General features: G+C 40.8%; 2 protein-coding genes across 3 annotated transcripts; one reads left to right on the top strand and one right to left on the bottom strand.

Annotated features, from left to right (window-relative positions):
• Positions 1-2,704: 2,704 nt before the first annotated feature.
• Positions 2,705-19,351, bottom strand: YPEL5 (yippee like 5). 2 transcript variants are annotated; one of them, XM_035728747.1, is made up of 4 exons: positions 19,150-19,351; positions 17,703-17,891; positions 6,344-6,508; positions 2,705-4,630 (listed from the first exon to the last, which is right to left on the bottom strand). In XM_035728747.1, the coding sequence occupies exons 3-4, from the start codon at positions 6,482-6,484 to the stop codon at positions 4,406-4,408; spliced, it is 366 nt and encodes a 121-aa protein (XP_035584640.1). In that variant the 5' UTR covers positions 6,485-6,508; positions 17,703-17,891; positions 19,150-19,351; the 3' UTR covers positions 2,705-4,405. The 2 variants fall into 2 exon arrangements, with proteins under 2 accessions (XP_035584640.1, XP_035584639.1); XM_035728746.1 differs by lacking the exon at positions 17,703-17,891 and having other exon boundaries at positions 19,150-19,344.
• On the top strand, positions 10,633-13,217 carry LOC113937064 (protein mago nashi homolog 2-like). The gene has a single exon (XM_035728748.1). The coding sequence runs from the start codon at positions 10,872-10,874 to the stop codon at positions 11,232-11,234; it is 363 nt and encodes a 120-aa protein (XP_035584641.1). The 5' UTR covers positions 10,633-10,871; the 3' UTR covers positions 11,235-13,217.
• Positions 19,352-22,280: the final 2,929 nt, after the last annotated feature.

Here is a 22,280-nt window from a genome sequence, read left to right as displayed (position 1 = left end):
GGAACTAGTCAATACCTGTAGTGAAAATTCTTACAGGATTCTTCTCAAAAGTCACCTTGTCTGGCTGGGGGGGAAATGGAGGCTTTTTTAAATTTATTTACCTTATCACTGAGGTTGTATTCACTAAACTTTACCTTGGTTTCCTTTTGTTCCATGGTAGGAGAAAAATAGGAGCCTTGACAATTATTGAAAGTGAAGTAAAATGTCTATTGAAGCAGATTATGAAAGGTTCCTTATGGCAAAAATGTCAAGATGGTAACATTTAATAAACAGCAGATTTCTAGCCCTAATTTGCTATAAAGGCATATCAAACCAGGAAGGATTTAAAGAACTTTGAAAGCATTCTGGCCATTCATTAGAGTAAAATTAGAGTAAATTGTGAAGGACTGTAAAGGTTTACTGGAAAAAAGTATAGACACATTATATAATACTTAACAGGTTTTTAGGCCATGTATTTCACTATGTTTTAACAAGAATCATTTAAGATAGGACTTTTTATAATTCATACTTGAGAAAACAAAGGTTAAGAGGTTAAGTCACACACTTCCCAAAGTCACATAGTTAGTAAATCACACTCGTTATTAAAGACAGGCCTTTAAAATCTAGTGATCTTTCTAGAAAGATTTTTCCCGGAGACTTTTCCCCTCCTTTTAAAAAGCATATCTTAGGGAAAAGATTATCTGTTGTATTTACTCATTTTTAAGAATCACTGTTTTTAAGCAGGTGGACATCGTATTAATCTTTTTCTTGTTCATGCTTCTAAGTCTTTTGGCCTCTTTTTGAGAAATACCTGTTTGTACCAGGTGGTAACATACCATAAACCATACATTGCGTTAGCACCCTTACCTGCAGGGAATACATCCAAGGCCCCAGTTGATGCCTGAAACTGCGGATAGTACCAAACCCTATACATGTTGCTTTTTCCTATAATTTATAAATTAGGCACAGTAAGAGATTAACAATAAAATAGAACAATTGTAAGATACTGTAACGAAAGTTATGTGAATATGGTTTCTCTCAAAATATATTGTACTATTCTCACCCTTCCTCTTCTTGTGATGATGTGAAATGATAAAATGCCAACATGACTAGAGGAAGTGAGGTGGATGATGTAGGCATTTTGATGTAGGTCAGGCTACTCCTGACCTCTGACTGTATGTCGGGAGGATCATCTGCTTCCTGACCCGCAGGTGATTGAAATCTCAGAAACAGAGACCATGGATAAAGGGAGACTTCTATATCGTGAGTTTGAATAACCCTTTCAATAGTGATGGTCATGTATTTGCAGGTAAGTTATGTTTGCATTTGGGTAAAAAATCTGTATTTCTTGGCTTTACCTCAGAGACCAATCCAGTATTGGGAGAGGCATAATTCACTGTTTACCAAGTCTCCCAGGTGGTCAGATTACAGATGTTAAAAGCCTAAGTATGTTGAGTGTTGTCCAGGATCACAAAACCCTTAATGGTGCTTTGGGATGTATATTTTATGCCAAAATATATGTTTCAATTTGTTAAGTCCCACTATTCTAAAATAAAGAAGCCATATAATTCATACTCAATTTTAGATGGGTATGCATCCTAATTTTTCCTTTTCCGCTTTATTTCTAGAATTCTCATATTAGTGCAAAGTGCTAGCCTAACAGGAGTTTTTCAGTTTAATCTTGCTCTACTCCCAATTCACACCTTCCTTCCCTAGAAGGTTTTATATGGCTCCTGGTGGGAAGTTGGTGTTAAAAACAGGCATGGAATAGTGGATGTCTAAACTGAGATATTTTTATAACTGGTGTGGAAATGAACCATCATAAACATGTCTCTGAATCTTTTACAACTGGTAGTTTCCCAATACCGCTGGATCCAAACTGCCTGTGGACTGATTTCGGCCCAGGGTTGGGGCCACCTCTGTACTGAAGCATCCCATAAGATTTTTATGAATAAATAAATTTAGAAAATAGATACGCTCTTTTTCTCCTCCAATCCAAAAGTAGCCACTTACAAGGGTAACTTAAATTGTTACAGTAATTACTAACAAACGCTTAACCCCCAAAATACTCACTTTAGGTTCTCTTTAAATAAAAGCACTCATGTTTAAAATCAAAACAACTTATGGCCACTGTCACCTAAAATGAAGAGGAAGGGTTCTGAAGTCTTCAAAGATTAAAGCTTTACCTGTACACCCCCCAGTAATCCGCTTATCTTGTGGTATACTCTCCCCTGTATTTGGTCAACCTCTTCATCCCAAAGCAAAATCATTCCCATTAAGTGCTTTCCCATCTCCAGTGAACAGTGTGTTCATTTTTCAATAAACAATCCAATCTGACTTCATCGTTCATGTTGCCTTTTTTTCAGTTTTGCAAATACAAGTTTTTAAAAGGAAGGCACAGAGGACTTCGTTGTTTGTTGTGGTACCTGCCAGTTGCCTAAGTTAACCTAGTGATAGCACATTTTTTTGTTCATATATACTAAACTGTAGTTTGTCAGTGTCTGAGGCAAAATCATCACACAGAAGTTACTACTGGTAAATTCAGTATCTCCTGGTGTAGATTAGGTTAAATTAACTAAGCCAGAATATCACCTTATCACTAACTGAAGAAAGCCATAGCTACTCAAAGGTATTACATGTGTTCACATTAAAACTAAGATAAGATGATAAAAACTAAGTTAAAACTAAGACAAGGATCAGTGGGAAATAAGTAGTATTGCACCAATGCAAGACAAAATATACTTTATTGTGACAGCAAATGCACATAGCGCTGCAGGTAAGGCATGCTACCAGGGATCTGCATATAATCAAAGGCCAGTATGGAAATGAATGGGAATGAAAGCTGTTTCTTAAAGCTTGAAGATTTATTCCATGGTGAAGGAAAGATCATTTGTGTCCACTTATCTCAAATGCAGTATTATACACCTACTTAATCAGACACCTATGCCTCTAACCAAGAGCCGGAAAGCAAAGAAGAGAAACTTAATCTTAACTGTACTCAAGAGTCACTTCTAATATCAATGACAGAAAGATTTTGCTAGTTGAGGCAAACATCCTTTATAGACAAAGACCTAGAGATTGAGCACTCAAACAAACATCCATTCATACATTTAAATAATTAGCCAATTTTAATGTCATTTATTCCACCAGAAACAAATACTAGAATACCTAGAAATAGTTTGGATAAAGAAACATTTATATTTTAATACTTCATAATGTTGTAAGTTTCGGGCTAAAATAACACCCTGAGTCAAATTTGATCCCTGAAGGGACCAAGTACAGTTTTAATTTCAATAGCTGAACTTTGGAGGAAAGATCTGAGAAAATAATGCTAATGACAGATCTAGTCCTTTGATGAAACTATTAGGTTCTACGGACTTGTCAAAATCAACACCAAACTGAGGATAGGCTGAAAATGCTTTGCAAAGCATTATTTTTAGATAGGCTCCTTCATTTTCCCTTCTTTTAAAACAGATGCAGATGAAATGCTTTCTGCATGAACGCACACTGACATTCTGTTCAACTCTTTTCTAAATGCAGTACTATGGGTTTAAACAGTATGCTTTAATTTTAAACACAGTAATCTCTTCTACACAGTCAATTTAGCTCGAGAGAGGAAAAGAAACACTACCATGAAAATTACTTATCAAATACTCCGCTCTTCTTTTAGAAGGTGTTTTTAAAAGCAACACAGGACCAAAAACATCCAACTATTACTTTATTTATATTACTATGCTTAAGTTACATGGAAAAGACAACCAAGCAGTTCTGCCCCATTTCAGGAAAAGTTTCCAATCAACACCAATTATGTGGTGACAGAGAACTAGGAACGGTGACATCTTTGGGTCATGACTGACAAGGAAGGATGGGCTCTGGTGCTACGGTTCATCTCCAACAAGAATATGGCACAGCGGCCAGCACAAGCCATACTAACACTGAACCTTTAGCGCTGGTCACAAAGTCGGGTCTCTTCCCTGAAGCTAGCAAATCAAGTGAAATAACTGGGTTTAAAAAACATTTTTTTAAATGAAGCCCAAATAAGTTTAAAAACCATGCTCTTGACACATTTTCCTTTCAAAATTTACATAAAACACACTTTTTCACTCTAACAGCCCAGATTTTTTTTTCCTCACATAGCCCATCATGTAGCTGCAGATAGACTATTCTGCCTCAAGATGTAAACATAGGGAAAAAAAAAATTAACGGCATCTGCATAATATTCTCTCTACACACTGCTGCTGGATGGAAAATTGAAAATTAAAAAAAAAAAAGAAAGAAAGAAAGAAAGGTTCCATCTTAGATTCTCACAACTTCTTGTTCCGCAGTTCATGAATCCGACCCTGATGCTAAGGTGACAGTGTATGTAAGTAGATTTTTGTTTTCAGTGAAGGAGACCTGGGAAAAGATGGGAGTTATCTCTTTTTCTTCAAGAGTTATCAGATGGTACGTGCTCCTCGAAGCCCTCACTCTCTCGTACTAGAGCGCGTTCCAGGATCACACGGCCTTCCTTATAGCGCTGGCTGTCTTCAGTGGCGAACTCATAGATCCATCCCAGTTTGCTATTGCAGTTCTTGCAGCTCACGTCTCGAACCATGTGGCGGCCAGTGAGCATGACCCGGTCTTGAACTTCACTGTACTGCAGGTTAACTACCTAAGAAACATGGGAACACAAAATTGCCAAGCCCTGTGAGTTATCTGCCAAAGAAGTACACATTATTTTGGTTGGTGCAATAAGAGCAACTTCAGAAAAGCAAACAGCAGTTGTTACTTTAGTCAAACCTACAATACCCTTCCCAAGAGCTATTTTTAGAAGTTGCTGGGAAAGGCAAATATCTGGCAACTGCACTGCACTGGCCATCTAATGCAATCTTGCATTACCGTACCATGTACTAGTCCAAGCTGCACTACTTATATATCCTGTAGTTATATTTCTCTTGCAGTGAAGAGTCCTCCACCTGGAGCCATAAAATGTTGGTTTGGGTCCAACTGTTATCATTCACCATTCAATGAGGAGTTCAAATAAGGCTACCAATGAAAGAGAACCTAGTATATAACAGGTATTCCACAACAACAAAAAAGCTTGCCAAATTTGTTTCTAGAAATACATTTTATATACAAACCGACTGGGACACACGAGGCCTACTACACTGTGATACAGTTTTCAAATGGGTTCAAATAATCTGTGAAGCATTTCCAGTGATTCTGAACATCCAATAATCCTCTATGCTTTACTTTCCTGTAAACGGCCAGACAGTAAATATTTCTGGCTTTGAGGGCTGTATGATTTTTGTTTTAACTATTCCAGAGGCCATCCGTACATGAATGAGCATGCTGTGCTTTATTAAACTTCATTTACAGCAACAGGTAGCTGGCCTGCCATAGTATACCAACTCCTGCTCTGTACCTAAAGAAAGATCAAGAGATCTGCACTATCATTTCTTTCAGAGAAAAGCTTATTTCTAAATGGAACAGAGGGGTGTCCACTGGGGAAGTCTAGCTGACCTTTAAGAGCAGTACCCTGGACTAGTTCTGCCCCTCAGCCTAAAAGATTTGGAAATTCAACTCTGCTAAAACACATCAGACTCCAGGAGGCAGAATCACATCAATCAATTTTATTTTATTTCATTTTTTAAAAAATTTTATTTATTTGACAGAGAGAGACAGTGAGAGAGGGAACACAAGCAGGGGGAGTGGGAGAGGGAGAAGCAGGCTCCCAGCTGAGCGGGGAGCCCCATGTGGGCTCAATCCCAGGACCCTGGGATCACGACCCAAGCCAAAGGCAGACGCTTAACCGACTGAGCCACCCAGGTGTCCCTCACATCAACCAATTTTAAAGCAAGCCAGAAATCAGAGGAGACAGACTAGTCATTAATTTGTAAATCAGGGAACACTCTTCCTGTTGGCATGCAATAAACCACAACATAATCAGGATGACTGGTGAGCATAAATTAGAGCAAGGGAAACTGGTTAGATGATCTTTATTCACTTGCACTGTCAAACTATGAAAGCTTAATGCAGCTCTCCCTAGGATAAATCAGTGACATGGGTATAGGGGTACTTCTGCCCCTTCTTCCATAGTGTGTGAAGTCACTACTAAATTCTTACACTGAATGTTTCATGAAGCAATGAAGACTGCCCTTCTTATTGTAACACAGTCTTCAAACTCCCATAGTAAAACATCACATTCTAGGAATGCCTTCCTGAGGTCCCAAAGACAAACTAGTGGACACTCTTTCCTGCATGCAGATTACAGCTCTCATTTGGACTCTTTCTGCTATCTCCAAGCTCTGAGGGATATTCTGGTATTGCTGTCAAAAATATCCACTGAACTCACTTAGGAAATGAAGCTGGTTTTCCCACCAACCTTGTTAAAAAGAAATGCTCTGCCAGTGGCGCCTGTGAACCGTGTGGAGATGAGCTCTGAGCGGTTGGTCAGGATTGTATCGCAGTTTGCACAAGAAAACAGACGGGTACCACCGATATGATCGAGGAAAATTCTGCCCATTTTTATAGCTGAAGTTCTAAAAACCTAGAAGCAAATGGAAAAGAACAAGAAAGCATTAGGATTAAAAAAAATTGTTGGTATCTACTTGGTGGGGGTCATAGAAAACCATTTATATATATATATATATATATATATAATGATCTCTGCTTTGTAGTTCTCAGTATGGGAAGTAGTTGACTCTGTGCTAAAGGATCCAAGGTTCATGCACGGAACAAACAGGCATACCAAGCTAAGAACTGTTTAGAAGCAGTGAGCCAAGGAAGCAAACATGTTTAGGCAAGGTTGGAACAATATCACTTCTCTTTTGGCTGGTATGACAAACACAGGAAGAAAGTGGAGTATCAGAAACCGAATAATGAGAAGCACAGGCAGAGATGTGAGAAAAAAGGCTTTAGCCTAAGTGTTAAGGGTACATTCTGAGCATATGTAATCTGAGGAAAGACTTGTGGGGCACGTGTGGGTGATCACAAGAGCAGAAAAAGGGACAATCAGAAATGGGAAGAGAGTAGTCCCGGTTAAGAGAGGGGGTAGCTCTGGCCATCAGGCACCCTACAACCATGGAGGGGCGATGGCACTACCAGCAGTATGCTGGGAGTCTGTGAGGCACTGTACTCGGTGCTTTTCTTATTTCAAAATCATCCCAACAACTCTGTGAGGTTATCACCCCCATTTCATAAATTATCCAAGGTTATTAACTGATCAAAGGTCACAGGGCTTTCAAGTACAGAAAATCATGACCGGAATGCAGTTCACCCACCCTAAAGCCAAAAGTCTTGCATTACCCTGGCATAAGGCTAGGAAAACAAGCACAGAAAAGAAGGGAAAGATGAGCCATTATTACATAACTTGTATTTAAGAAACCATACTGATTCAATAAATCACAGAAGTGCTGAAACACTGAAACAAGAAGCTTTGAAACCCAGATTCTGAAACAAGGATAATCACTTCAGTATTTCAAAAGTTAGAGTTAATATGTGCAACTCCTTGAATTCATAGCAATTAATCCCCTTAAACACTATTTTTTAAAGATATAGATATAGCCAAGAATACACTACAGCTCTCATTAAAGAATTTATTCCTGGTATAGTTTTCAGCTCCTGCGTTTTGAATATTTGTATCACCTATCTTTAAAATGGCATGCAGAGCTGATGTAGCTGCCACTATGAAAACAAACTCTAAAATCTATGTTTCTAATAAGAATCCACTGTCATTTTAAATTTGGGGAAATTTCATTACAAATTAAAAATTCCATCATTCCTTCTTACATCTGTGAACTTCCTTTAGTTATTAGGCAGTCCTAATGTCATCAAAAAAGTCATCACAAAGGTTATGACTTCCATTAAACATTTTGATATGGAAGTTTAATAAGAATGAAAAATGGTAAATACAATTAAAATTTGTGGCTAGTGAAAGGAAAACCACTGCCCATTAACAAACATGTCAATGAATAAACCCTGGGTGAAAACGAGACTTAAGAAATATTTAGCTTTTTGATTACATTTCTGCAAAATGACAACAAAAGAGTTACTATTGTTTTACAGCCTTTAAAATGATAGCACTACTTTTTTCAGATGCTTCAGAGCACAGTATTTGTTACATAAAGGTCAGAGGTTGCAAAATTTAGGCCTGCAGGCTGAATTCATTTGGTGGCATAGGGATAAAACAGTGAACAAAACAACCCTTCCCTTACAAAACATATGTGGACATGTTTAATTTGGCCCACAAAGTTTATTAATAAAAAACACCTGGGCCACCATCAAACATGAAAGATTTCATTAAAGAGCCTTTTTTTTTGTTTGTTTGTTTTTTTTTTAAACAATAGGGAGATCTGGCCCACAGGGCACGTGTTCTCCTGTGGCAACAATGACTGGAGGTGAGTGGTAGCTGCACTCCCCCAAGGTCATTGGGTCTGCTCAGTCACCACTTTGCATCACATAATTACTTCCCCCGTAAGACATCTGGGTTTATGACTCTTCATATAACCACAGCATACAACAACTTGTGAGCAGGTGATCTGGGTCATGTTTCTTACTGCTGCTCAACTACAGAAAGTAATCAATAGCAAGGTTTTACAGTCTTACCTCTTACGACACAGTCCTCAGATTCCATAGTTCTCTGAAAACCAGTATAGTGCAGTGATTTAGCCTCCTGCTTGGGCTTCTGGGACTCATTACTTTAAAACGAATTTTCCTTCAAACTTTTAAATATTCATATTGTAACTTCTTTCAACCATAATGCAGTATTAACTAGATGTTTTTGAACTGGCCATGGCAGACACAAGGTTGCTGTGGAAAACGTACTGAGACTTCAAAATGAACTCTCCCTGTAACTTCTGCCTACATCATTCTATCTTTAACTCAAAATTACCATATAGCTGTGACCATTTGCTACTGGATATAGGCAATCTCTTTATTCCTAAATGGGGTAAAGAGATTTAACATGTTTTTTCTTCCTTGCTTCAAATTCAGTCTATTTTTTACTTTTACCCAAGTATTTTTACTGGATTCAATTGTATGATTCATTACCAAGACCAAAAATATCTGTGCACAATCACTATTCCTAGTTGTGATTTCCATTTATAGAGTACTATATATGGATATAAAACTGTAAAATTAGTTCTTATTTGCCAAAAAAGAGAGGCTAGAATGCCATGGAATCTAGCAAAAGCAAGCAAAACGTCCCTTTCTATCAAAGGTCTGATCTTTTGGAAGTAGAAAAACCTCTGCAGGGTCATTACGTTCTAGGTGTTAAGCCTTAGTTTTGCAAGGCTAGAAACAACCTACTGACTCACACTATCCAAATTCTCAAGAGGCTGCTATCAATCAGAATGCCACTTTATATTTAATGAGAAAGGTCATTAAAAAGCTAAGACGTAGTGCCTGAATCAGACTCCTTTGGACCTGGAGGATATACTGAACTCTGCTTTAGACCTAGTAATTAGTGTCTACACTGTATGGGACACTACTTCATATACCACATTTAATCCTGACAGTTTTTTAATCGTCACTCTATTTCTGCAGAGGAAGAAATAAAAGTCTATGTGACTTCCTGACACTGGCCAAACTGGGGCCTGAAATGAAACCTTGCTCCAGTTGTTCTTTTCCCTCTCCTCATTCTCTAGGGACCAGAGGGCTGCCAGATTCATGGCCTTTCTCCCTCAGATTTATCATGTACCCTTCCTGCCTCCATGCTGATCCCTCCTGTATTTCCTTTCTTAGGTGGTGGCCAGTTCGAAAGACACACTCTCCTAAACTAGTAAACCCTGGCAACCTCTCACAAAACTTCCTAAATCACTTTTGGAGGTCTTTCCTCCTTCCCCATCAATGTCTTAATTCAAATTCTTATCCCTTCTAGATAAACCTCTTGTGGCCAGGGAGTGTATATTATTAAATGCAATGCACATTCACAGGTACCCGTACATTTCTGCTAAATTTGATAGCACTACAAAAATAAGGTCAAAGGCATGTGCTTTAGTCATCATTTTTTTTTTTTTTTTTTTTTTTTTGAGAGAGGGAGGAGAGAGAGAGAGAGGAGAGGGGCAGAGGATGAGAGAGAGAATCCCAAGCAAGCTCCACACCTAGCACAGAGACAACTTGGGGCTTGATCTCACCACTCTGAGATTACTCCTGAGCCCAAATTGACTGAGCCACCCAGGTGCCCCACCATCTTTTTCTATGAGCTCATACAGACCACTCCTCTACAAACTTCAAAACTTTTCTTCTGACAGAATAGAATATAGCTAATTCTTTTAGCAAAAAAGTCTCCAGATTTTTCAAGGAATAATTTACATACCATAAAATTTAGCCACTGTTTAAGTATACAATTGAACGATTTTTAGATTTATAGGGTTGTGCCACTACTTTATATCACAACCCAGCATTAGAATATTTCTATCACCTCCCCAAAATTCCCACAAAGCCCTCTGCAGTCACAGGCAACCAGTGATCTACTTTTTGTTTTTACATTCAAAATATTTCCCAGATATGCTAAGTATCTTGCTTAGACTTAGAAGAGTTCCAAATCTCTTCAGCCACATATTTTATTTTTTAAGACTTTATTTATTTATTTGACAGAGAGAGAGATATAGCAAGAGAGGGAACATAAGCAGGGGGAGTGGGAGAGGGAAAAGCAGGCTTCCTGCAGAGCAGGGAGCCCGATGCGGGGCCCGACCCCAGGACCCTGGGATCATGACCTGAGCCGAAGGCAGATGCTTAACCGACTAAGCCACCCAGGCGCCCCAGCCACGTATTTTAAAAACACCTTAAAATTGAGCTGCTTTTACACAAGACTAATGTTCTCGGTGCTGACTCTAGGGGCACCTTACTGTGTCTCTAAGTAATAAAATACATGCTTTGGGAGGCCTTGGGCTGGCTTCAGGGGGACAAAAATGGCTATGGCCAGCGATTTCTACTGGCGCTACTATGTAGGGCACAAGCGCAAGTTTGGACACAAGTTTCTGGAATTCGAGTTTCGGCCAGACGGAAAGCTAAGATATGCCAACAACAGCAATTACAAAAATGATGTCATGATCAGAAAGGAGGCTTATGTGCACAAGAGTGTAATGGAGGAACTGAAGAGGATTATTGACGACAGTGAAATTACAAAAGATGATGCGTTATGGCCTCCCCCTGACAGAGTTGGCCGACAGGAGCTTGAAATTGTAATTGGAGATGAACATATTTCTTTTACAACATCGAAAATAGGTTCTCTTATTGATGTAAATCAGTCAAAGGATCCTGAAGGCCTTTGAGTATTTTACTATTTAGTACAGGACCTGAATGTTTAGTTTTTAGTCTTATTGGATTACGTTTCAAGATTAAACCAATCTAAATTGTAAAAAAAAAAAAAAAAAATGCTTTGGCATCTGTCAGTGTTGAAGTTCAAGTTTATAACCAAAACTAGGGCCAAAATCATCATAGCTAAAGCTTTAAGATGTTTTCTTGCTTTTTACAATCTCAAGCAAAAAACAGTAATAATCTTAATTTTAATAAGTACCATTTCCCAGATAATTTTATAAGTAAGTCCTCTTTGGTACTAGCTTTTCTTACTTCCAGGTAATTAAAATCATTAAAAGCTTGAAATAAGTACCAAACATGGTTGTTTACTAGGAGCCTATTATCAGTATCTGAAAGTAATGGAAACTGAAGGGCCAGGTTAAAAATATAAGTGAAATTCATAGATGATCTAAAGATCACATTTTAGTAATTGTTTCAATTTCCTTCCCCCTTCAACAGTACATTTAGCTAGCTAGAATTTTCCATTTCTATTTTAATAGGAGACCCCGGTGAAGCAATCACATTTTTGAACTCTTTTTATAGAATTTAAAAAAAATTCACAGGATTTACAGAATCTGTAAGAGAAAAAAAGTTTTGCTTTGAAAAATTCACAAAATACAATGTCTCCAGGAATGTGTAACAGTTGACCCTTGAACAATGTGGGGGTGGTGGTTAAGGATGTCAACCACGCGCCCCCCCTGCACAGTGGAAAATCTGCATATAACGACTCCCCAAAAACTTAACAGGTTGACCGGAAGCCTGACAACATAAACATAAGCATCAAATAACACCTTTCGTATGTTGAATGCATTATATACTGTATTCTTACAATAAAGTAAGCTGGAACAGAAAACATTACAAAAACCATGAAAAAATACATCTATAGTACTGTATTTATTGAAAAAAATCCACACATAAGCAGACTCATGCAGTTCCAACCTGTGTCCAAAGTCAACTATTTCAAAAATTAGACAATATGGACTATGTAATTTCCTTGAGTCCAAGTCAATAAAACAACTTTCTAAAAATGGCTATTTTTAGTTGAGATTTAAGGGTTTTTTCTTAAAGCAGTTTTAGGTTCACAGCAAAAAAACGCCTGCCAAGATTTTTCTCTTTAAGAAATCCATGAAAGGCAGGTTTTTGTATCCATATAAGTTTTTGGTTCCTTTGGGTAAATACCAAGGAGTATAACTGCTGGATCATATGCCAAGTCTTCCAAAGTGGCTGTACCATTTTACAGTCCCACCAGTAAGGAATGAAAGTTCCTGTTACTCTACACATCCTCTTCAGCATTTGATGATGTCAGGGTTCAGGATTTTGGCCATTCCAATCGGTGTGTGTGTAGGGGTATCTCGTTGTTTTAATTTGCATTTCCCTAATGGCATATGATATGGAGCATCTTTTCATATGCTATTTGCCATTTTTAAAATCAGGTTGTTTTCTTTTTGTTGAGTTTTTAAGAGTTCTTTGTATATACTGGATAAGACCTTTATTGATGTCTTTGCAAATTTTTTCTCCCAGCCTGTGGCTTATCTTCTTGCACTCTTGATGTCTTTTGCACAGAAGTTTTTAATTTTAATGAAGTCCAGCTTATCAATTATTTCTTTCATGGATCATGCCTTTGGTGTTGTATTCAGAAAGTCACTGCTATACACAATGCCATCTAGATTTTCTATGTTACCTTCTAGGAGTTTTATAATTTTGCATTTTACATGTAGGTCTGTGACTGATTTTAATTTTTGTGAATGAGGTGTAAGGTCTGTGTCTAGATTTTTTTTTTTTTTTTTTTTTTGCATGTGGAGGTCCAGTTATTTTAGCACTGGTTTATTGAAAATACTATCTAGGGCGCCTGGGTGGCTCAGTTGGTTAAGTGACTGCCTTCGGCTCAGGTCATGATCCTGGAGTCCCGGGATCGAGTCCCATATCGGGGTCCCTGCTCAGCGGGGAGTCTGCTTCTCCCTCTGACCCTCTTCCCTCTTGTACTGTCTTTCATTGTCTCTCAAAAAAATAAATAAAATCTTTAAAAAAAAAAAGAAAAAAGAAAATACTATCTATATGAGGAAATTGAAAATGAAATTGTAAAAAACAATTTAAAAAAATGAAATTGTATTTCATTTCCACTGTACTGCCTTTGCACCTGTCAAGTATCAGTTCATGATATTTATGTGGATCTCTTTCTGGGCTCTCTATTCTGTTCCATTGATCTATTTGTCTACTCTGGTCAACACCATACTGTCTTGATTACTGTACCTTTATATTAAGTCTTAAAGTCAGGTAGTGTCAATCTTCTGACTGTTCTCTTTCAATATCAGATTGGCTATTCTTTTGCCTCTCTATAGAAACTTTAGAATCAGTTTGTTGATATTCACGAAGTAATTTGTTGGGATTTTAATTGGTATTGCAATGAATCCAAAATTGGGACTAATAGTGTGACAGCACTGAGTCTTCCTATCTATGAACATGTAGTCTCTCCATTTATTTCCTTCTTGATTTCATTTTTTTTTTTTTAAAGATTTTATTTATTTGACAGAGAGAGACACAGTGAGAGAGGGAACACAAGCAGGAGGAGTGGGAGAGAGAGAAGCAGGCTTCCCGCGGAGCAGGGAGCCCAATGTGGGGCTCGATCCCAGGACCCCGGGATCATGACCTGAGCCGAAGGCAGACACTCAACCGAGCCACCCAGATGCCCCTCCTGATTTCATTTATTTTTCCTCATATGGATCTTGTAACATTTTGTTAGATTTATACCTAGGTATTTCATTTTTTTGGATGCTAAATGTTGTTTTTCATTTCAAATTCTACTTGTTCACAGCTAATATATATATACATATATATATATATATATGCATACACACACACACACAAAATCAGTGACAAATACGGTATCTTGTTCTTTGGCTCACTGCTATATACTTTCCTTAAAAGCAGGGGTCAGCAAACTAAGGCCTGTGGGTAAAATTCAGTTTACCACCTGTTTCGTAATGGCCCACAAGCTAAGAATAGTTTTTATGCTTTTAAATGGTAGGAAAAAGACATCAAAAGATTATTTTGTGACACAGAAGAACTACATGAAATTCAAATTTGCATCCATAAATAAAGTTTTATTGGGACACAGCCACATCCATTTGTTTATACTGGAAAGCTCTCTCACTGCCATAGCAGAGTCTGAATAGTTGTGGCTGAAACCTTATGGCTTGTAAAATTCACAATATTCCCTATCTGGCCCCTGACAAAGTATGCTGACCCCTGTTAAAAATGCTTTCAGACGGCGAAAAGGGCTTTTCATTTAAAAAGCAGTCTTTCTCAGTAAAAAAATAAACTTAGTTGGCACTCAGATTTAAGGATCAAAAGGAGTATTAGACAGGATCAATTTAATCCTGCTCCCCTTTTCTTCACAGATATTCCTAGCAAAAATCTTTAACTTTCTATAATCAGATCAGCTCTAAAAAGATTGCAAAAATAAATAATATATACCACCTAACTGCTGCCTCCTCTCTCTGCATCCCCAGAATTTAAACAATGTGGCCCAGATACTTGATTTCTGGAATCAGACAGCCTGGGTTCAAAACTCAGCTCTGCCCCTTAAAAGCTGTGTAAACTTTGGATAAGGTATCCTCTGCTTCTTCATCTGTAAAATGGAGATACCAGTATCCATCTCTGAGTTGTGAGAATTCAGTATAGATTATACATTATGAGAATAGTGCCCAGCACACCACAAATGTTAAACAAAGGTCAATGCAGTAAAATCAGATTTCCTTCATCCACATTCCCCACCCCAACTTCCCCATCCTATTAAAGAGGAAGAAGGTTGACGCCTGGGTGGCTCTGTCGGTTAAGCGTCTGCCTTTGGCTCAGGTCATGAACCCAGGGTCCTAGGATCAAATCCTCCATCAGGCTCCCTACCCCCCCACCCCCCACCCCCATGCTCATGCTCTCTCTCTCAAATAAATAAAATCTCTTAAAAAAAAAAAAGAGGAGGAAGAAAGCAAAACACAGAAAGAACATGAGACAAATAACAGTTAACTGGCTTCACCTCATGTTAATTACTACAAAGCTAAGCTAAGCGAAGAGGTGACAGAAATTACAAGCAGAAGGGAAGTTAGAAACCTTCTGAAGCATCTCAAATTCTCATTGTCACAGTTCCAGGCCTCCTTGTAATTAATAATCCAGTTGGGATCCAACCCTGGCAGGTAGATTTGGCCAAAGAAAGCATCACACTGCCCAGCCCTAAAAATACCAGGGAGAATAGTAAGTATTGATTTGCATCTGTAAGGACCCACTGATGAGAAAAACACCCTGTTCACAGACTTTTCCTCTGTAAACCAATTATTTCCTCAGGGCATTTCCATGGACCACAGAACAGACAATACTGGGACTCTACCTATTGCTGGACAAGTGAGTGGGGTTTTTCCAATGCCAGGAGGTGGTTGGCAAATGCAACCTACAAAGACTCTAGCAGGGAACTGAATGTGCAGAGGCCTAGTGCAGAAAGGGTTCAAGAAATCTGCCCTTCCAGAGGAAATTGTATTTTGCGATGGTTCTGGTAAAATGAAAACACGCTGAAGCCTGTTTATCTGTTTTTCAGTCTCTCCCCTCTCCAAGACAAAAGAAGGAACAAAACCTAAAGACTTTTGTTTTCGGTCGATTACTATAATTAACATTTAATGCTATTGTTCTCTCATCAACTATTTTCATACTGACTTGTGACTAAATTCTATTGAAAACTTAAAAGGGAGAAAATAAATTGAGTTCAATCCATAAAACCAATTTACCAATTTTTGTACAAAATATTTACCAAACCAAGGTTTCAGTGACAAGCGAAAGTTGTTTTCCTCTTGTTCTCTTGTAATACCCGACCAGTTTCCTTTGCTGTGTCAAATGTTTGGGTTGTGGAATCAGGTCTTCAATGGGCAGTAACCTATATTTTTGTTTTTGTCCTTCAAATAATGCCTTTGTTGTTGAATGTTTTCCAGGTTTACTGTATTTCTATTAATACTTATTGTTTAGTCATCACTAGAAAATAATAGTTATGTAACTCAGTGAGGCAGCTAAACTGAGTTGGTAATCTCCCCAAAACACCCCATTGGCAAGACAAATTGAGATCTCTCAGTTGTTGTGATGCAATACCATGAGTCAAAAAAGCCTTATTGGGTGGACTGGAGTATATTAACTGTCTGGTTTCCCGATTAAGGTGTCAAGTGACAAATTCATGTCATAGCTAAGATTCAGTTCCTACATTACCCAGATATTAGGACACAGGATTACCAGAAAAACAGATAATGATTTATATAGCCATTTAGGCTCTATAAAACCTAAAATGGTATTTTGGGCACAAATGTACTTAGGACTATCTTCACATCTCATGAATATATTTAGAACTAGCTTTCACATCTCATGAACATATTTAGGACTATGTTGGAGGGTAGTGTCTAATTTAATATCTTCTTTTTAGGGTGCCTGGGTGGCTCAGTTGGTTAAGTGACTGCCTTCGGCTCAGGTCATGATCCTGGAGTCCCCAAGCAGGGAGTCTGCTTCTCCCTCTGACCCTCTTCCCTCTCCTGCTGTCTCTCATTCTCTCTCTCTCAAATAAATAAAATCTTTAAAAAAAAAAATCTTTTTAGACTTAATTTTGGCTTTATTTCCCTTCCCTTTTGTTTCTAAACCTTTTTCTCTCTTCTATCACTTCAGTAAAGTGAAAGACAGGTAAGTGGGGAAAGGTCCTTGATGATCCAACCATATATTATTTTTAGAAACCACATGCATGTTACTAACCTTTTTAGAAAAGTTGTTTCCTAAAAATCCAATTTCTGTAGTTCCCCTGTATAGAATTAAATAATTTACCTGAGCACATTTTATTATCTCCCTCCCCTACAGATAAGATGGTTGCTAGAGATAAACTTAAAAAAGAAAGTCAACCAGTAGGCCTATAGTGGGCACTGAGATGGGTGAGGATATGATAAAGTTAGATATGTCCTTTCCAAGGAGGTACATTCTACCTGGTGTTCCACTACGTTCCCAGAAAGATAATGGGATAAATGGAAAAACACATTGTGTGCCAAATTCCACAAGCTCCACCTTCTCACTATCTGTAAATGCTCCAGGCCTGTTTTTCCTTCTAGGCCTGTCTGCCCACAAGCCACCCAAAGACTCTCCCATTTTCTAGGTCTAAGCAATACCAATCCATTTAAGAATGCTTCCCACTTCACTCACCCATTTTTTTTTTTCCACTGCCCCATTTTGAAACTCCCATGACACTCATTTCATAGTTTGCTAACACGTACGTTTGTACTGTTACTCAATTTCATTTGTCTATGACTTTTTACTAAGCTACAGGCTTCCAAAGTTCTTGGTAACTTCCTTCTTATCTAACACAGTACAAATATGGAATCAAGTTTTAGGAAAAGAACCGACCAAGATACTTCACATCTGGCAGAAATATTTACCCTGGGAACACTTCGTGTATTTTGGTTCGTCTGTGTTGGAACGCTGCTGCAACAACTGTATACACGGCCACGCAAAGTGAGCTAATATCCTATTACCCCCAGTGTGACTTCACCAGCAAGTCTAGTTTTCCAAAAACACAAGGTTAGCTAGCCTGAGGTTACTTCAGGTTTTCCATCTGTCAAGGAGACCTGGAATAAAAATCCTCAGATTACCGACAGGGCTCTGTAAACAGAAAAAGTTTAAAAATAAATGAGCTGTACACGTTCCCAGACTCTCTCCCTTGAGGAGGGGGGGAGAGTAATGGGTGTCAGGAATAAACAGATCTTTTGGTAGCAGTTCCGTTTTCCAACGCCCGCTGTTCACAATACTCATTGTCCTACCTAGCTACCTGGAAGGAGGGTAGAATAAAGGGGCTGCAAGAGCACGCCCACCCTCCCACCGTGGGGCGAGGCGGGCGCGACCCGCAGCCGCCCAGACCCCGCCAGCCGCCCGCGGCCCCAGCTGGCCCCAGCTGATTGCGGGCACGTGACGCCGCGGGCCAATCGGGAGGGGCCGGGCCGAGCGCGGCGCGGCCTCCTCCCGCACCACAAACACGGGCCGGAAACAGCTGAGCGGGCGGCGGCGCGGGGTCCCGGCCTGGCCGCCGGGGCCCGGGGACGCCCGACGGCCGTCTAACAGTCGCACCCCGCCCTCCACCGGGCCAGCGGGGCCCCACGCTCGCTTCTGGGGCCAGCCTGCGAGCTACAGGGCAGGGTGGCCGACATTCACCAGGCGGGGCAGACACAAAGCCAACACGGCCCCCCGCCCGGAGCTAGTGCCAGGGGCCGGGACGGTGGCCCTTTTTCAAGAGGGGCCGCGCCGCGGCGTAATCATGGCCCCGCAGCTCGGCGCCGGGTTCGGACTTCACTCCGGGGCCGGGGGCGCGACGAGGCTGCCGAGGAGCAGGCCTCCGGACGTCTGCGGTGGCGCGGAACCCCGGCGCGCCCCCGACACTGCGGCGGGGACGCGGCCCGTGGGGGGCGGGGCAGCCGGGGCGGGGGGTGGGGGGGATAGCCGGCCAAACTGCCCGCGGAAGGGCCTCCTAGGCGGCGCCGGGGGACCTGGTCCGGCGGGAGGCTGCGGCGGGAGGGCGCGGCCGCCGAGCTGAGGGGTCGCGGCTGTTGCGGTCGCCCCGGCTGCGCGGCGGGGGCGGGCCGACGGCGGCGGCCGCGCCTGGGCCTCACAAAGAGGAAACAGCCCAGCGCGCAGCCCCGGCACTGGGGCCCGCCCAGAGGGGTCGAGGGCGGCCGCGCTGGGACCCCGGGGGGAGCCCGACGAGGAAGAGGCACTTCCTGCCTGAGTCCCCCCGCCCCGGGCCGATCCCAGAGTGCTTCGAAGCCGTCGGCCCGGAGGGCTCCTCTGCCCCCGTCGGGTTCCGAGCCCAGCCCCCCCGCCCACCGCACTCACCCCGAGCGGCTGTGAGATCCGCGGCCGCCAGCGGCTCTTCGCTCCTCAGCTGGGATGAAGCCCCTCGGCCACCCGAGTCTCCAGGTTTAGTCAGGCCCCGGCCTTGGCCCCGCCTCTCCCTGGTTGGGCCTCCGCGTCAATCACTCAGTATAGCTCCGCCCCTCGAACAGTCGGCTCTCCCGGTTGGCCCAGGACCCCCTTCATTTCTAGGCCCCGCCCTCATCCCCGGCACCCTGCCCCTTCCGCTGGGCCCCGCCCCTTCCCTGGTTCACCCTCCCCCACTCTCTCTCCCCTCCGCGTCGCTGCCCACCCCTCCCAGAAGCCGCAGACACAGGGCGAGCTCCCGCAGCTCACCCCGCCCCTGACTCTACTCCTCGTACTCGTACAGCCAATCAAAGAGGCTAACTCTGCCCCTTCTCCAGAGGCGGCCAATGTGGAGAGACTTAGGATCCACCTCCTTCCCAGCTGAGAGCACACAACACAGCATCCACGTGAGTCAGCTTCTTAAAGGAGAAGGCTCAGCCTTTCTAATTGCGGCAGCTGTAAGACATCGCGCGTCATTAGCGTCACTAGGTGGTGGCTAAGGCCTAGCTTTTTGAGGCCCACTGATGACAAATGAAAACAACAGGCTGTTTTTCTAGGCAAAGCAGGTGCCTAGATAGTTAAAACCTTACCGTGTCATTAGTTTGAGATTGCTTGCTTTTGTCATGCCTTATAAAGGGCCACCTTTTATTTACAAGCCCCAAACCCTTTGATTCTGGCATATAGGAAATCCTGAAGAATGTCTATGGAAAAAGGCATTTTTCAAGTGTGCCCGACTGAATTTACAACTCTCTTGAGTTTTCTCTTGGTAGTGGAAGTGATTATCAAGAAGATGAGAAAATTCTACATGGAGATATTCTACCTCTGAAAGTCTGAGATTGTTTGTTGAAGAGGGTAGCTGTTCCCACTAACCCTCATCAACGTCTAAGATAGAAGTTGAGTTTTCCAGGTAATTACATTAATGATCTTTGGATGAAAGATCAGGATGAAGCATAAGTATTTGATGATGCCTATTTCTCCGGTAAAAAAAAGTAAAGACTAACATTTGTGGTTCATCTGCAAGGTGTTTAAAACCATCTTTAGCGGGATAGAGGTTTTTTTTTAAATTTTATTTATTTATTTGAGAGAGAATGAGAGACAGACAGCACGAGAGGGAAGAGGGTCAGAGGGAGAAGCAGACTCCCTGCTCAGCAGGGAACCCAACCGGGGGACTCGATCCCGGGACTCCAGAATCATGGCGTGAACGGAAGGCAGTCGCTTAGCCAACTGAGCCACCCAGGCACCCTAGTGGTGTAGAGGTTTTGAAGCAAATCCTAGTTTGACTTCTCACCAACCTCAAAATCACTGGTATTTTCATGCAGTTCAGATAAAAACCTGATCATCAAAGGCAAAGGACTAGAGAAAAGGAAGTTTTAACCAGTTTTTAGTTCTCCTTTCATTATTCTTTTGTTTTTACTTAGCTTTAATTATAAAAGTAAAACATGTTCATTGTAGGAAGGTCATACAGCCTCATTTCATGACAGAAACCTCTGTCCTCTGCTTACAGCTTCCTGTGCATCCTATTCTTCTGGAAACAAATGTGTATGAAAGCATATTATACCTCTTATTCTTCAACTTACTTTTTTCACTCAGTGTATTATGGCCATCCCTCCATAGCAAATGCAACTTTTATTTACAAATATATCTTTGTCTCCCCAGTTTTCCATAGTATGACTTCACTATCTTTTATTATACATTTTTTTCTACAGACATACTTCAATCTTTTTCTATTAAGTATACTGCTGTAAGGAACACCTGTGTTCATTGATAATCTGTTTGTCAAGTGTTTCTGGAAATAATCATTTGAAAAGGGCATACAGTATCTAAACCCACAGGAATGAGTTTTCCTCAAAGTGAGCATTTTTAAGGACCAGGTAAAACAATGGGGAAGATATTTATTAAATAAATATATAGATAGTGCTAACTGTTCTAAGTGCTCTACAAATTAACAATTTGTAACATTTAATTTTCATGAAAACTCTATAAGGTAAATGCTATTATCTATTATCCCTATTTTACAGATGAGTAAACTGAAGCACAGTGATTAACATGCCCAAGGTCGCCCAGTAGACTTATTAAACCCATTATTTGTAAACTTGGAAGAGAATGATGAAAATAATATTTTAGAAAGATTAATCTAGATGATGGTGATGTGCAGAGTGAAAATCCAAATGTGAGGTAAGAAGGGAATGGAATGGAAGGAACAGGTATAACTTTAACAAAAATGGCTACATAAGACTGATTGATTATTTATAGATGGACTAAGAAGAATTTTCCCAGATAAGCCAGAGATTTTCTCCTGTGTGACTCATAGGTGATGACCTCCCATTACCAGGTATAGGGTAGTTGCGAAGGTCAGTTTGGAGTGGAAGATAATGGATCCAAGTGATGGTGGCACACCCGTTAGAAATAAAGAATATACAGTTGAAGGTAATGTAACAAATATGGAAGAGAAAAGAAAAAAGATAAGAGATGTGAAGAAGGTCTTGTTGGGCTTTTGGTTACAGTTGTGTTATACCTTTTAGTTTAATAAAATTTGGGATAAATTAGCACTTTATAATACTGAGACATTCCCACTAAGAACATGGTATGTATCCATTTATCCATTCTTTATGTCTTTCTGTACAATTTCATGGTATGGCTGCCTTCCTTTAGGTTGTTCATAGATCTTCTTAGGGTTGTATTTAAGTCTTGTGTCTTTTCTGGAGGTATTACGGGCTGAATCGTGCACCCCCAGCCCCGTTCTTATGTTGAAGTCCTAACTCCCAGTATCTCAGAATGTGGCTGTACTTTGAGATCCAGCCTTTAAAGAGGTGATTAAGTTAAAATGAGGTTATTAGAGTGGGCTCTAAAACAATCTGACTGGTGTCCCTATAAAAGGAGAAGATGAGGGATGTGAGGGAAATCTGGCTGTGACATTGGTCACTCCATTGATCACCAGGGTTTATTTTGCTGATCTCGCTGGCTAGGGCGGGTCCCCTTCCTCCCTTACTGCTCCACGTGCCTGTTCCTCCCTGAAGCTGCATGCTTGATGGAAGAAGATGACCTTC

The sequence above is a fragment of the Zalophus californianus genome, chromosome 8, assembly GCF_009762305.2.
Source record: "Zalophus californianus isolate mZalCal1 chromosome 8, mZalCal1.pri.v2, whole genome shotgun sequence".
Classification (NCBI taxonomy): Eukaryota; Metazoa; Chordata; class Mammalia; order Carnivora; family Otariidae; genus Zalophus; species Zalophus californianus.
The sequence above is the reverse complement of the archived record's forward strand: the minus strand, read 5'-3'. Positions and strand labels throughout refer to the sequence as shown.